This window comes from Haliaeetus albicilla, chromosome 24 (genome assembly GCF_947461875.1).
Source record: "Haliaeetus albicilla chromosome 24, bHalAlb1.1, whole genome shotgun sequence".
In the NCBI taxonomy this organism is placed as follows: Eukaryota; Metazoa; Chordata; class Aves; order Accipitriformes; family Accipitridae; genus Haliaeetus; species Haliaeetus albicilla.
In genome coordinates this window covers 7033792-7050496 of record NC_091506.1, presented here as the reverse complement: position 1 = coordinate 7050496, position 16705 = coordinate 7033792, and the positions used below count along the sequence as shown (strand labels likewise).

Sequence of the window (16705 nt, the reverse complement as noted above, 5' to 3'; positions counted from 1 at the left end):
AAGAGGAGAATTCTCAAGTGAAAGTGACACATGGCTTCTGGACAATTACCATTATTTTACACCTTGTCCCATATAGTTTGTTAAAATATAAGTGCTAACTAAATGATTGTTCAAACAAGCTGGTATTTCTTTCAACAGTGCTGTAGTTTGTATCAAACGAAAAACTTGGGATTCAGTTCTGCCTTCAAACACATACAGTCAATGATGGCAGAATCCTAAAAAAAAGCACAACTCATTTATCTTCCATCAGAAATGGACATTCCCAGAAGGGGATACACTGTGGCATTCAGATAAAAACAGCAGCTATAAATACAGGTGATTTGAAAAAACCAGAACAACCAACCAAACAAAAAAACCCAAAATACACCCCAACTCTTTAGTGTCACAGATGGATTTTTACAACAGGGTTTTACAAATTAAAACCAAAGCAAATGCTTTATCACAACCATTCCAGTGCAAGACAGAGTAACAAAAAAGGAAAAACAAAAACAGAAAAGAAAGAAATTAGCTTGCAGTAATCGGCCCCCAAATATTTAGAAGCAGATGAGCATCTAGAGATTGTAGAAGGTGTGATTTCTCTCCTTTACACAGCTGCTAGTACTGCAGAGAAAACAATGTTGTTTAGTGTTTCATACCTTATACATAAAGCGTGTCTAATGGTTCTGATTTTATGCATAAAAAAATGAAAATTTCATGCAGCTGCTTCTCAATTATGCATCTGGTTATTGTTTTGCAGCTGCAAAAGTACCTTGAAGAACTATAAAATATGGTGTGACAAGTCTGGAATAAATACCAGCAGTCATCTTGTACCTTCCTTGTGAAATTTTGCATTTTTTACCACCTGCTGAAATTCTTGAATCAAGAGTTATGGCTTCTGTCACCTCCTTCTTTTATAAACAAAAATCCACTAATATATTTAACACAATTGAAATTTGTAAACGACCGCTTTCTACGGCACACATTAAATATAAAATTCAGTACCCCATTTCTAGAGTATTTTTTGCTTTGTGTTGCTACTTCCAAGTAGCTATTTTGGTAATTTGATCAGAAATCCAACACAGAGAACAATAAGTCAGCACAACATTAGTGTCAAACATCTGAAATGAGATTTTGATTTGTTAGCCCCCTAGCCATTACTCATATTACTATAAATCTATTGAATATGAAGACATTTGGTGACGAAGAATGGTTATAAAATACCCAGCTATTGTAAGCAGTCTCAAGCTTGCATTTACTGACTCACACTCAGCATGTAATTTTCTAACAAAGGGAACAGATAAGAAAAACAAAACAGATTTGTTTTTCATAAAAATGCATTTGAAATTAACTATTTCTGTAATTCCTCACGAGACTGAGGGCCCTTAGAAGAATTTCCATATCTAATATTAAAAAAGCAACAATTCATAATTTAACCTGAAGCAGAAAGGTTCAGCTTGAAACAACACAATACCCAGTGGCAAGCTTTGACAAAATCTTTTATTAATTTTGTTTCAAAAAGAATAAAACTCAGAATCACAGTTAGGGAAGCTGGAAGTTTTTCTGCCTGTTTTTTCTGGCATGTAGGATGCGACACATGTAGCCATTACCAACAAATGCGTGTGCTGTTAGACAGCTGCCCGTTTTTCACACAGGTGCCAAGGGCTGATGTGGAAAAACATTACTAAGCTGAAGAGGGGGAATGAGGCATGCAAAAAGCTACGCAAGAGACCCCTTGCAGGGTTTACCAAGGATAATGCACTGCTTAAATACTGCTGCGCTTAAAATTTCACCACTTCTCAGCAGCCTCTGTGAAATAAAGTTTCTTAGCACGAAACACAGAGGAAGGAGAGAAGCAAGGGGGAGGGAGAACAAGCAGGAATTACAAGATTCAAAACCTACCAAACAAAACATGTACACAAAGAGGAAAAAGCAGTAGTATTTTAGGGCTCATGTCCAGGAAGAAAGGTCCTGCTACACAGCAGTGTGAACAGCCATTGTGCAGGAAATCCTCAAATGGAAACCCTAATTCCACCTTAATTGTGCCTTTGTGTGGTTTAGCTTCCAAAACAGATTAAGTTACAGCACCTAAAAGCAATCTGAGAGAAAATGAAGAATGTCCATAAAAAGAGCTACTATCAAGTAAGTTCTATACTCCAGCTTTGCACTATAGCTGTATCACAGCAAATTCTCCACGACTTTGTAACAAAATCCTTAGTAAAGCAGGTGTCAGTGAACACAACCCTTTAACACCTTTCCTAATTCCTCTGATTTTCCACAACTGATTTTTTCATCCAGTAGATAAGGTAAATACACTGGATCACTGACGTATTGATTATTAAGTCTCCCACAAAAAATTACTTTAAATAACTGTAACAAACAAGGCCTTACCCTCATAACTTTTATTCTAGTTTATTATTTTCATCATTTTCAGACACAGCTGAGATTTTTTAAATTTTTGGCACAACAATTAAATTTGGAAAATTTTTCCAAAAATCAAACCATTTCAAAGTGGACAAATATAGAAAAAATATTATTTGAACTGTTAGCAACCATTATTTGTTTTTTGATCATACACAGAAACATCAATTTCTATGACTACTATGTCAAGTAAATGGTGGTCTAAGCAAAGCACACTTCAGCAAGCAAAAAAAAAAGCATGCACACAAACATACAGCAGCTTTTAGCAGTACACAATTGCTAAATATTTGTTGTAAGTAGGGTAAGATATAACTGTTTAGCACAAAAAAGGAAGAGGCTTTTCTCAGTCAGAACTCATAAGGTGGAAGACAGCATTGGGAAGAAACGAGAAAATGGATACAATGAGGAAAGGGCTCTAAGATACAACAAGAAATTGAACAAGGGAAAGACTAAAACCACAGACGATGGCAATTTTTGTGGAGCTTTGAAATGGATGCATTCATCCATGCATAAAGACTGGGAATAACAGTATTAACAGGTATTTCCTATCATTGAGAAGTTGCAGGAAAATGCAGATTCCCTCTAGTCTTAGATTTCACCACTCAGACAAGGCAAAATCCATTAACTCAAAACCTGCTAAACAGAATAGAGAAATACTCATGCTCAGCAATGCTGAATGTGGTCCAAAGGCAGCTCGTCCACCACAAGTTTTCTATTAAATTTAAAAGGTTGTTTTCTAAATACTTGCCCATTTGAGAATAGAATCGTATTAGTCAATAACTTATAGCATTATTTTGCCTGAAAGGATAGTTTCAGAAAGCCATAATTTAAGTATAAGGAACTTTAATAAAAGCTGTCAGAAAAAATAAGAGGACTTATGGGAGAGCTGTTCCTTCAACAGCGAGCATGTTCTTTGAGTACAGCTCCATGGAATGCTATTTCAGCAATGTGTGATTTTTCAACATATGCAGAGAAGCATAATCCAAAGAGCTCTAAAAAATAACTAGTTATAACCACTGAGTACATAGGGTTTTTTTGAGAAATAACTCATTATGCACAGGTGAAGAGTTATTACTACACAGTGAACCATATAATGGAAAGAAATTTGGAAATCACAGAAACGCAAGGAGGCAAAATTCCTCTCCTACCTATCCTGATGGAGAGAAGAAGAAAGGGAATTAAATCATGTAAGTAAAGCACATGATGATAGTAAAAAAAAAGATCAGCTAAGCAGCCAATAAACTCAAAGACTGAGGAGTAAATTAAGCTACTTAAATACAACTTTAACAGAGAGCTGGTCTGTACAGGATACTCTTAGAAAAGCTCCTTCTGGTATAACAAAAAAAGAATCTGAATTCACATTTTTAATATCATCAGAAACATCAGGTTCAAGGATCTTTTTCATTTCTCCTAACATAAAAGCTTAGATTAAATGCAGACAGCATTATCACCAACAATTTCTTTATAATCTATACAAAAAGGACATTACCAAGCTAAAGGTCAATTTTTGATCCCTTCTAGACATAAATTGCTTTCAAGCAGTTTTCCCAACTTGTATTGGAGAGATGAACTTTCATATAAGGGATCTGAAACGGCATCTAAAAATGCAGCCTTCCATCTAAATTAAACATAGCCAAAGGAAAAAACTCAGCAGGCTGAGATAGGAAGGAGTCGGGTGATCACATGACTGAGAACTCTTTCAATATTCTAAAAATAGTGAATAATAGGTGACAGGTAAATGACCTCATGGAAAGAGGCTTCAATAAACCTCTTCTGTTCTGTATAAAATACATGTTTACCTCTCCAGCCTGATATAAAAAGCATGCCTTCAGTCCAAAGCCGAATTTTATGAGTTCCCTCATGCATAAGGCAATAGAAATAGGACATGCAGAGACTATATTTTGTTATACATTTTTTTAAAGAAGAGTGAATAAAAGCCTTGCACTCAATTCAATTGCATTTCTCTGTGATAAGAGTGTGAACACTGCACCTGACTGATTCTTAAATGTAATGAAACACTCTAAGTGTTTCTAAGTCACTCAACGAGCAGCACTCTTGCTTTTGTTAAAAATCAGAAAAAGAAACGCATGCCAAGCTTCCAGCATCCATTTAGGATTGTCAGCATTTTCAACCACCCCTGTAAGTTCTCTACTGATTCAAAGAGCCAACTGACAGTACATAGTAACACCCTCCAGCATAATTATAATCCCTCTCAGCTTTGTCCACCTACTAGTTTAAAATGATGGTTCCCTTAATAACTTCTCCATCAGGCAGAACATAAAGAACAGTGCATGAGCTGAAGCAGACTTAGAGGCCTCTAGTGGAGAGGGCTAGAGAAAATGATGGACCCTGAAATGATGCACAGCGCATCTGCCCAATAGAAGCAATGAAAATGCACACACCCTAATAGTGTGGGTATATGTATGCATATATAAGGATTTTCTCCTTATATCAGTACTACAGTATGAGGAAAAGAAATAGCAAGAAAGGAAATGCCTTCTTTGGCTAAACAAGCCCTTAATGTACCACTGCATTAAGTGAGAATCAGATCAGAAGACTTTGAGTTAATGCAGGAATAGCCAGATGATCTTACATTTCAGACGAAAACTCAGCTCCCAAATATTTCACTTTGTTCTGTTAAATAGCTGCACTAGAACTGTAAGAACTTGTTTACAGGTTGTGTTTCTTCAGATGGCAGATCAAGCAACACCATACTGTTGTAGCAAAACAGCACACTGTCTTTTTCTTTCCTCTCTTGAAAATCTAGGAATCTTAACATGAAACACAAAACCATTTGTGACTGCATTTCTTGGTATTTTGTAAATATCGCCTTCTCTACGAGAGTTACACCTGAAAATTGCTTAGCACGTAGAAGGCAATGAATTCTTTGGGGTCTAATTCTGTATTCCTTATTGTGTACAACTTCTTTTGAAGTCAATATTAGTGATGTCATTTTAATTTTCTTCACATCTCCCATTCTTATCTTAGAAGAAAAAAACCCCAATCCTTTATTTCCATTAAAAATTCCTTGTAGACTGCCTTTTGTGCTGTTGGTAAGTTTTGAAAATCTTTGGGAAAATTAACATTCAGTGTATTCACTGTACATATTAATAAAAATAGAGCAACAGAGGAAATGAGCAAACTATAACAAAACTGCTGATACTGGATAAAAGCAAATGTTTTCAAGAACACATGGATTAACACCTTCCTGACAAGTGAAGACAGCAGCAAAAATAATCTAATCCCATCTCTTTCCATTGCATCAACAGGAAATCCAACAATAGCAAAATTGGTGAGCACAGGCACTGTAGCAATACCAACAGCTCTGCCAAGCATGTAGTATCTGGTGAAATTGTGAAATTAATCTGTGAATACCAGACTTCGTAAAGACTTCCATGTCAGGAATTTCTATCCCTTTTTCTGTACCCCTTTATCACACACACAGACCTATGAGAGTGATGTAATGCTGTAAGATTATCAAGGAAAATTATTGTTTCTCCTGTATTCATGATGACAGGTCTACAGAAAGAACCTCCTTTCACAAGAAAAATACTGAACCTTTGACTTTCAAGTTTTGACAACTTTATTCTATATTAATCTTAGAAATTTGTTGGCAAGCATCCTTTCTTGTTTGCAGAAGCAAAAGTTAAGGACAGCTGCAACGTGGCATACAGTATCTAAAACACCAGATTTTTGAGCAGGACTTGGCAGGTGTGATTGGTCTCTCCTTTCACCATCTTTTACTGCAGAATGCCTGTCTATCAAGAACACCCCAAAGCCGCCTCCATTTGTTATTTTATTTTGGAATATTTTGTGCCTCCTGTAGGCTGAAGTTTTTTGTTTTGCTCATAACTTTTTACTTTGCATGGTTGCATATTCAGAAGACGGCAGCCCATATCAAATTGTGCAGATAAACCTGAGTGACAGAGATACTACTAGTCTGAAGGATCATAAAGAAGATAAATTTGATGAAATCTTGGAAGAACAACGACCACAGTAGCAAAACTTGTGTTCTTGATGCTTAGTTTTCAAAGTGCATTTTGGAAGTACGACGACAGCACGCTATCAGAATGATTACAAGGATATTGTTAATTATTTAGTGGATCAATGGAGTGTCAATCATTTCAACATGAAATAGCTTCCACACTATAAACCAAAATTCTTTAATGCCCATTAATGCAGGATGGTTGAATGCAATTACATAAAATGAAAAAAGGTACCACTGACATAATTTTTGAAGTGTTAACAAGCCAACCCAGTTAAAATACATGCAATTTACTCGATAAAGTTTCATTAGCAAATAAGTTTCGCGTTTAGTTTTTACTTTTGATTATTTAAATTTCAACACAGTTGTTTTTTTTAATAGACCAATATTTCTGTGATTTGCAAAGCAAGCAAGCTACAGAGGTTATTTAAAATAAATCTGGCATCATAAAACAGAAGAGGTTCACTGCCTTTAATGGAGTCATTTATTTCTCCAAATAGTTATAGTGATCGAGAACAGTAATAGTTATTGGATAGACCAATCCATTTACGAGTTCAATCATGAAGAGGAGAGTTTAAGTGCTGTAAAATTTGTGAAAAACCTGCCACAGCTTCAGTTAGCATTTCTTGATTTTCTCAGGCATCCAGACATGAGGAAACCCTCTGATTTTACGAGCTTTGCTTTGTGTCAGCATTTTTCATTTTGCACTGCCAAATGACCATAACAGTTGCATTTAATGTTTTTGTTTCAAATATATTTTCAAATATACTGGTTGTCATAAGAAGGTTTTGATTACTGGAAAATGTATCACCCTAATAAAGTTATAGAGATTTAACAAGCCATTACGGTAATCTTAATCAGCTACTTGAGGTCTGATAAGATCTTTGATAGGAGTAAGTTGTGTTAATTTACTTTCCAGTGTGCAAAAGTGAAATGCATTTAACTAAGTGGCTTGTGCATTATGTAAAGCACAAAACAAAAAACCTTCCTGTTACTACACAATTAAACTAGAATAATATCTGGCCTCTGGCATTTTGATGTGTGATATACTAATATTAACAAAAGCTAAATGAAGAGAAAAAAACTATGCAAACTATTATTAACTTTAAAAAGTAGAAAACTTTCAGATTTAGAATTGGGCGACAAAGTACTTAAACGCATTTCCTTTTGAGAGAAAAGGTATTATATAAATTGATTTCTGACACACACTATCATCTTATGTTCACCACACTAAAATGAGGATGTTGTCAGAGAACCAAAATGAAGTTCCAGAAGCGTGGTCTTCTCTCCTAACCACTGTCAAGACTTTGTGATGGTAGGTAACTGAACTCACCTTTTCTTTTCTCTCCATATGGACAAACATACATGTGAACAAATATACATGTATATAATTCTCTCATACATATTTTATTTCTTCATAGAACCATAGAACAGTTGAGGTTGCAAGGACCTCTGGAGATTGTCTAGTCCAACCCACCAGTTCAAATCAGGGTCACCTAAAGCAGACTGTGTCCAACTGGGTTCTGAAATCTTTTAAAATGGAGAGTCCACAACCTTTTTCTTCTTTAGCTTTTTAATACAGCAAATTTTTGTTTGAAAACAACTTTTTACACAAGTTCATTTACTTCAGTTCCTTAAATTATAGCAAGTATACAACAATAATAATTTTTCTCAGCAACCATTCATGATGTTATTCTGAATTCTGAATTATTCAAAATTACATAATGTTAATTAAAGACTACATGTTACATGCTGCATACAAAACATTTTAGAAATAAAGTTCTAAAGAAATATTGCTGTTATAGACTGTTGTTCACATACAAAATTAAGCATATATTTATGGTCTGGATAATATATCAAACCTTTTCAATAAGCATCAATTTGAAGATTGTGTACAACTTATTAGAAAGCAATTTATTTTCCAGATTGCTATCTGGTGAAGCAGATTCCTCCCATTATCAGTCAACTTACTTAGTCTCTGAGCAGCCTCCAGGGCATCATTTGCAGAATCAGCTACGAAGAATCTCTGAACTGTAACCCCATGGTCTGCCATTATTTTTTTGCTTTGGTACTCCTGCAGGTTCAGCCATCGTCTAGGGGTTAATTGAACAGCCTAGAAAAACGAGAGGGGAAAATAACATAATGCTCATTAAGAACAGTTCATGAGACAGCCAACTGAGCTCTTCTGCCTTATGGGTATCTCAAACCAGCAGTTAAACAACACTTTCACAGAAAAGGTAAAATATGTATTGATTTACCTAAGTGCCTTTTCTTAACGTTTGTGCATCCAAAATACTCTGAAAGCTACAGGTATTTTTTAAAAGCTACACAAGGCTCACTGGGTGATCTTGGCTAGACAAAATGTTTTGCATTTAATATCAACACAGATTGGCCAACTTGGCTGGAACTCTATTCATGTTTTTAAGTTATCCTGTGCTATAAAAACTTTAATAGACAGTTACCTTAAAACAAATTCATTGTTTCATATTCAATCTCCTTATTTACACTAAATTTTATATAATTCTTCCCCATAAAATTCTGTGCATTGCAGCATATCTGAGAAGAAAGACAGCTGACATAAAATTAGCATCATCTTCTAGGAAACTATATACCACTAGATGTGTTTACAGTGGTCTGTTATCTATGCTTAGCTAGTTGCACTTCTAAGTATATTTTGTTGAGGACACTAGCACAACCACGTCAGCCATGCAAAGCCAACACCAGTTGGAGAAGAATTTACCTTCCATTCTCAACATGGTAGTTTAGATGCTGGCATGTGCATATATGTGTATATATATATGTATATCTATCATGGATACAAAGATATGGCAACCTTACACATGCACACAAAGACATCACATTTGCTTGTCTTGGTGGTAAACATTGAATATAGACGCTATAAAAGTCACAGGAACATTACTGAATGATTTTAAGAAAGGACACATTCTTCACACAGGATAAATCATTACAGACAAAAGCAATAATTAACGAGCTGTCACTGACTCCTGGCAATGGTATAACGGCAAAGGTGGAGCTGACTCCTGGCAATGGTATAATCCCATTTTGTGCCAGCAAAAGATGCTCTTCCCACATGAGAGACAAACTGTTGTCCTACTGGCAGACAGCCTGCAATCAATACTTGGGTTTCTCCTGAAGTAAAGGAGCACAGTATGCAAGCTAGCACTATATATTTAGATATGTTAGACAAAGAGGATTATTTACTATACTAATACTTTGATCTCTAACAGCGTGATAAAAAATATTATCCTAATGCAACTTTATACTGAAAACAAAAAGCCTCCCTGATAAAGTCTTTCAATAACACATACCCTTTTCACAATACTAGAGTTTTAAATGCTGTGTTGTATCAAAAGCAAACCTCCATCTGTTCCTATTTGCTTTGAAACATAGCACAAAAGATTGATGCATAAAGAAAATACAAACCCCATCTTTTACAGTATATAACCACATGTCTTCCGTAAAAGTCACTCCCACAGAACTTAAACAGCTACAAATAGCTCAGAATGACAGATTTTAAATTCTTTTACCATAACCTGGTTAACATATCTTAGAAGAATAAAATGACATATTGTCATTACACTCTATGGCTATCTCTAATTCTAGGCATCATACAGGCACCTCAGTATGTTTTATATTCCTCCATGTTATTCACAGACAATATGTTATTACATTTATGCAGTGCTTTCAAATGTAGGGTCAAAATTTAAAGTCACTTCCATAATTATTGATATTTAATCTGTTTTCCTATTTGAAGTTCTGTGTTAGGCTCTAACAGCTATTACTTCATGACCATTTCCACAAAGGGATTAACACGAGGAGCCAAGAGGGACCCTGAAGGTCAATTCTAGCCTCATATAAAAAAAGGCCAGAGAATTCCAACCAAAAGCTTACGCCACAAGCCCTTAGTTTCTATCAAGCTACAGAGAGCTTTTAGCATGACTGGAGAAAATACCAGTTTTATCTGAGAGTCACTAACCTTCGCTTTTCCATTGTTTCTCTAAAGACTACCTCATAATAACAATATTATTATGAGGACTTCAGCATACTTCATTATTGACACATGCATATAATCCATATGTGTACACACACTGAAAAGAAGCATCACCTGAATCTGCACAGGCAGCTGGGAGTCTACTAACATGTTATTTGACAGCTACCATAAGACTAAAATACATTTCCAAAGCCCCCCCCACCTTTCAGCAACAGCAAAAGAAAGAACATCCCAACTGCAATCAGAAGCCAACGTCATTTACAGAGCGAGGGAGGCAAGGAAGAAGGAAAAAACAATACACATCTCCATCTGACTAACTAGCTTTCAGACATTCTGCTCTAGTTAAAAGTTATACCCGATGTGTGGACTCCCCCCTCGAGGCTCAGAGCTACAGCAGGAGAACATCTACAAAGACATTTCTCAATCCCTTTCTCTTGAGCAACAAGGAATTTACCAATCTAACTTTCAGGGTTCAGAAAAATAAGCTCACACCTTTAGTTAAAGCAGATTGACTTATACCAAAATAAACAAACCATCAATTCTAATTTAAATCTGAAAGGAATAAACCTTGACTTAAACAATCAATTATACTCAAATTCTCTATTTGTACTTTCCAGAAGAGAGGTTAATTCTCCTTAGCTGGAAGTTGATTTGAAACAAAGGATAAGTCTATGCTAAGTTTGACAGCACTTTTTGCTCATCTGTTATACATTTATAAATTTTATAGATATGGTTCTTTATTTTTATTTTATGTAATCTTGTATTTACTAGAAGCCAAAAGATCTTTGAGACACTTGTCAAGCTGATCTTGGATAGAATTAAATAAATACAGAAAAAACAATGTTAAAAGTTGCTGTATTAATAAAAAGCTGAGTTAAAAGTTTTATTGAGGATTTCTCTTATATATAAAGTACGTTTACTTACAATTTATTTGTCTCTTATGCTTACGTGTGTTTATTTACAACTAACTGGTTTATATAAAGGCTTCTACAGCTCAGTAATACAGCTAATAAAATTGTGGTCACTGAGTTTATAATTTACGAACAAGTCTTTAAAACAGTTTTTATTCATCATTTACAACAATAAATCAGTTTCACATGTATGTAGTACTAAACTGATCTAAATTGAATAAATAAAAAGGAAAATATTCAAACAATCTTGTTCTGGGGCAGACTTTTGTTGCTGTTGCTTGACAGAAGTGTCTTTCAGCACAACTTGCTTTCAAATTTTCTGTTCGGGTAGGAATTAAGTAGTTAAGGAATTTGCAATGCAGCACAGTGTGTCAACTGACATCTCCACTGTTAGTTTAAACCAGCAAGGCTTAAGTAACAAAATCTTTTAAGGACTCTCCTATATAATATGGCCTGCAAAGGGCCACCACCTAATAAAGGCCACCAGTGATAACTCACAACACATGACAGATACGGAACAGAGATGACAGCAAGAAAAGCACCCAACGCTCTGTTTGTTTTATGAAGAAAGGTCATTTCCAGTGTCACCCATCTGGTGTGGCACTCCAACGTTAATTCAGCTCCAGCCTAGGTAATGAATAAAGCAAGCCTAACAGCTCCAACGGGAACCTGCAATGAGCTCTGTCCCCAACCACCCTCTTGGCATGTTACAAAAGCTTTTGGTATATATCACTTTTACAACTTGAAGATATAGCTCAAAATGTTCTAGGGGATACTCCAAATCATTGCCGAGATGTTCAAAATCATATTACACGTACATACAGTGCATATATACATAAGCATATGGACACAGGTCTGTTCTCTTATAAAAATTAGACAATTAATATTAGGAGATTATGGGGATATTTCCTTCATAAATTATGAACCAGACAGGTGTGAGGAACACAGAAAGGAAATAAGAGAATAATTCGAAAGAACTGTCAAAGCAGTGCTAAAGGGGGATGAAACAAAGATCTGGCCAAGAACTGCTGGCACAGAAAAGTGAAGCCTACAAACTTAAGGTTAGTAAGCACGTACATTTTTTTTTCCTCTCCTGTATTAGGCGATTCTAAGAGAGACCATCTTACTGAGCACCAGCTGAAGACTTTCAATCAAAACTTTCCACAAAGGACAAACTTCTGGTTGTGAACAAACTACTCAATAAAATGAGTTAGTACAGCCTACCACTGTATACAGGAGTACAATATATTTAAGAAATGAACTGTGACAAAGTCTGTATTAGAAGCTCTGAAGAGCAAGGAACATGAAAGACTTGCTTTAAAGCACTTGCAGTATACACACTATATGTCTTGAGAAGAGCAGGCAAAATAAAGCAGTTACAAGGGATGAAATAAAGCAAAAGCTTTGAATCTTTGAAGATGACTACTCTTTCAAGACCATCTTGAAAAATCAAAACAGTTGCAAACATATGTATTTTAGGCTTAAGGCACAAAATAAAAAAGTGATCATGAGATGTTAGAAATCTGAGTAAACAGATGATTCCCTTAACCAATTCCCAACTTAAAGATGTTTTGGTTGCAAAATATATATATATGAACGATTTAAAAGGAACAGCAATAAAAAGAATTAATTAGTGCAAGAATCTTGAAAAATCCTTGCCAGATGTAGTTCCCAACCCTCCCAAATACATTTATACCAAGCATTCACAGGAATTTGAGATGGGCTTCAAATAGCATAAGTTTCTTGGGCATCATAAATTTCCACAGATATCCTACAGACATCCACATTTATCCTACAGATACACACCTGAGACTGACCATTACAGTGCACAAAGGTACAGCCTTAAGACAGCTTAGACAAGAGTCTACAAAGTTTTGAAAGAAAACTATTACCCATACCTAGACTTCTATAGGCAGCCATAATCCATCCCTTCCCCCTGAAACTTATTAGGAGGACACTTTAACGTGGCACGGAATACAACTACAGTGTCACGCATCTTTGTATTATTTATTTTCCCATTCTACAGTTCTACTCTTGTCAACAATTTAATTGCTCCCAGCAGCATTAAACAGCACTGCTAGCTAGATTCACCAGTGCAGCAGTCCCGTCTCCTATGAAAGACAGACTGAGGAATTAGGTTGTAAATTACCATCAGAAAAATAATTTCAATCTGAAAGGGGGTGGTGGAGAAGCAAGTGAAAGGGAAACTAAAGCACAGGAAAGCAGAGGCTACCTTCTAAGAATTTCTGTTCCTTATTGATTCTCGCCACCTTCTATCCCCAGCTTATTCCCTGCTTGAATACTTTTATCTCCTCTCCCCACATACTAGTCAGAAAACCATATTGGAAAACACCATACCTCTCTCAGATCTTTCCATGCAGCTTTGTCTATGGTTGAAACACAGTATGTTCCAACAGTTTAAGATATATCTGTGTTTCACCTGTTTCTTTATTGCAAGGTTGCACTGGAGTAGAAGGAGTACATTCTGTCACACCAGTCTGTGAAGAAGAGACTGGAAGTAGTGCACGGACTTCAGTAAAACCTGACCCTCTATGTGACATCTCATGGTTCATCTTGATAAGATGACAGAGAAGAACTAGAAAATTTTCCATTGGTGGCATTTCTCTGTTGTCCTTAAGACATTTTTTTCTAACAACAACAACAAAAGTTTTAAAACATCTTACTAAACTTACACTTTCTCCTTACTGTAAATATACCTTAATCTTGAATATTAACTTCTGTCAAGCTCTGAACAGCCCAAAGAAGGGCTGTAGGTTTAAATGCATCTTTCTAAACCTGTTTTTAGTGGCATTTTACTTCTTAGCATGTTAGCTACAGTTTCTATAACAAAGAAAAACTTAAAATCACTCCAGTGAGCCTAAATTAAAATCCAGACAATAAGTTTTCATGGAATGGAATAAAGAAAAACTCAAACTAAAGGATTTAGTCTTTTGAAAGCAAGTTCTTATTAAAAGGCTAAAATAAGTATCATTCATGGCTCTGCTGAAGACTTCCAACAGACCTTATATTACTACAAGAAAAAAAGGCTTTCATATGAGCTCTTTATGTATGTTGTGTATTGATATACACATTGTAGATGAAAAGTAGCTCTTATTTGAGATTCAGATATGCCAGGTAAGTTGAAAGGGGTTTTTTTTCTCCTTTATTTTAAATCACAAATAAGCTTTAAGAATAAATCAGTTCATAAAACTAAGAAAAACATCCACTAGTAGCACATATCCATGTTTGTATAAAATTTATTATTTAAAATAATAAAGTTTTAAAGAGGAATTAAATTCTTCCTAATAAGATATTTCCTAAGATTAAATTTCTAACATAAGTGCTTATCAAAGAGATTAATATACTTAAATAGGACTCTATTACAACTGATAACACTTCCTTAGAGCCTGACAACAGCATCAAAAATCCCCAAACTCACGTAAGTGGAACGAAAGGCCTCAACTGAACAGTAACATGAAGTGAGATTAAGGCAGAATTATCTAATCAAGTGCAAGTTTCACACTGGATCCTCTCCTGCTGGCTAGAATTATTTGGTATTTTCCAAAAGCAAAATAATTCATATGGTTGAGGTTCACCTCTCATCTTCCTTCCCTTCTCCACCCTGCAAAATTTTTCTTACCAGTCAGAATCACAGTAATATGGACCAAAGGTCTATAGACAGGTGAGGATTTCAGAGAAGTACTGTTATTAGTAATTGAGTATTTTATTCTCAACAAGCCTTCTGTTCAAAGTTACTTCTTTATATACCTAGATACCATGTTTGGTCCAATTACATGTGTATAGTATCATTAAAATGAATGGCATACACATCAAGAAATCAAACATCTCTTCCTGACCATCTTAACAAGGCCAGATGTTGCATAACTGTATCCCTGGTTTACTGACTACTGCTAGAGAAAAAGAACTGATTGTTCACATAACCTACCTAATCTCTTACTTCCCACCTTTTTTTGTTCATTTGTTTATATATAAAATGTTAAGGGCTCTGAACGAATAATGTAATTGGAGACTAGTTGCATTGGATTCTTCCACTGCTCAGTTTGCCAATTCTTGAGCTCAGTTTGCCAATTCTTGAGCTGTCCCATGGCAACAAAAAATAATTTGCATTATTTGAATATGGGCTAAAAAAATAACAATATAGTTTAAAAGGAGTGAAACTACAAGTACATTTTATAGCAGAAATCACCTTCAATATACATAAAAAAAAGATTTAGAAAACACTGCAACAAAGAGACTTCTTTGTCCTTTTATATATAAGCAGCATCTTTCAGATGACCCAGGAGGTATCTTTTGAGTGCTCGCTTTTGAAAAAAGAAAACACACACATAAAAACAGGAGAAACTCTCTTAACATATTCACTGAGAAGTTTGCAAATTGCATGTTAACTACCTCGGCAAAAATGTGCTCAGAAATATATGTTCCATATACCCACAAAAGAAAAGCAGCATCGGTAAATGCAAGCTTCATCAAACTAGACTACTGATTACTTCTTATCTGAACCTATATGCTCAGTATCAGCTCAGTACAATGTTTTTTCACTCTGTGGCCTCCCTGGTAAAACCTCTAAGGTTGACTCCAAGACTGATGATTTCACATAAATACTGCCGTATAGCATGTATGCAGCAGGTACCAAATAGTGTCACACTGGAGCAGGTAAGATAAGGAGACAAGCTTTAATAAACAAACAAGCAGAAAACACCATGATGACGTGAACACACGTAAAAAAATCAGTGGCTTTTTGAAGCCGAATCAGCTCATAGCAGGGCCTTACAAGTAGCTGTGTCAGTAGAACAACTGACGCTTACGACATTTTTAGCCAGCAGTATTACCAATCACTGTAACTTTGCACTTACCCTTCAGCTCATTAAGTTACTACTACAAGATACCACTCTTCAAAAAAAACAAAATAAAAGTTAAATCATTTTTGAAAATAGCAACAAGGGCTGGAAAGCAGTGTTTTCAGGCAGACCCCACTACCTACCAGTACAATTCTAACTGTTAAGCACCATATATATTTTTTAAACATAAATGAATCGCTTAACTCTCTTCTGTAACAAGTGTATGAAGAAACTGTTGAAAAGAACTGAAAGGCCAAGTCTGACAAACAACTGAAGATTCAAATTATAAACTCTATTACAACTGAGACTTTATGGTCTTAAGAAACTTAATTTCAAAAAATTTTGTGCCATTTCATGCCTAATTCTACATGGAACTACCTTGGCTAAGCATCCACAACTACGTATTTCACCATATTGAGTTCAGTGATCATGTTTAGACAATTTCACTAAAAAAAACCCCTACCTTTAAATACTTATTTTCTCGTAGCCGGTCTCTTCAGGTTAAACCTGTACTTTTGGAAAATGCAAAATAATTCTAGCT

General features: G+C 35.4%; 1 protein-coding gene across 1 annotated transcript in view; it reads right to left on the bottom strand.

Annotated features, from left to right (window-relative positions):
- SUCLG2 (succinate-CoA ligase GDP-forming subunit beta) overlaps positions 1 to 16705 on the bottom strand; it is a 134631-nt gene that overhangs the window by 97557 nt on the left and 20369 nt on the right. Inside the window, exon 2 of the mRNA XM_069811890.1 lies at positions 8354 to 8495. Coding sequence (XP_069667991.1) covers positions 8354 to 8495 — 142 coding nt within the window. The remainder of the gene's footprint in view (positions 1 to 8353; positions 8496 to 16705) is intronic.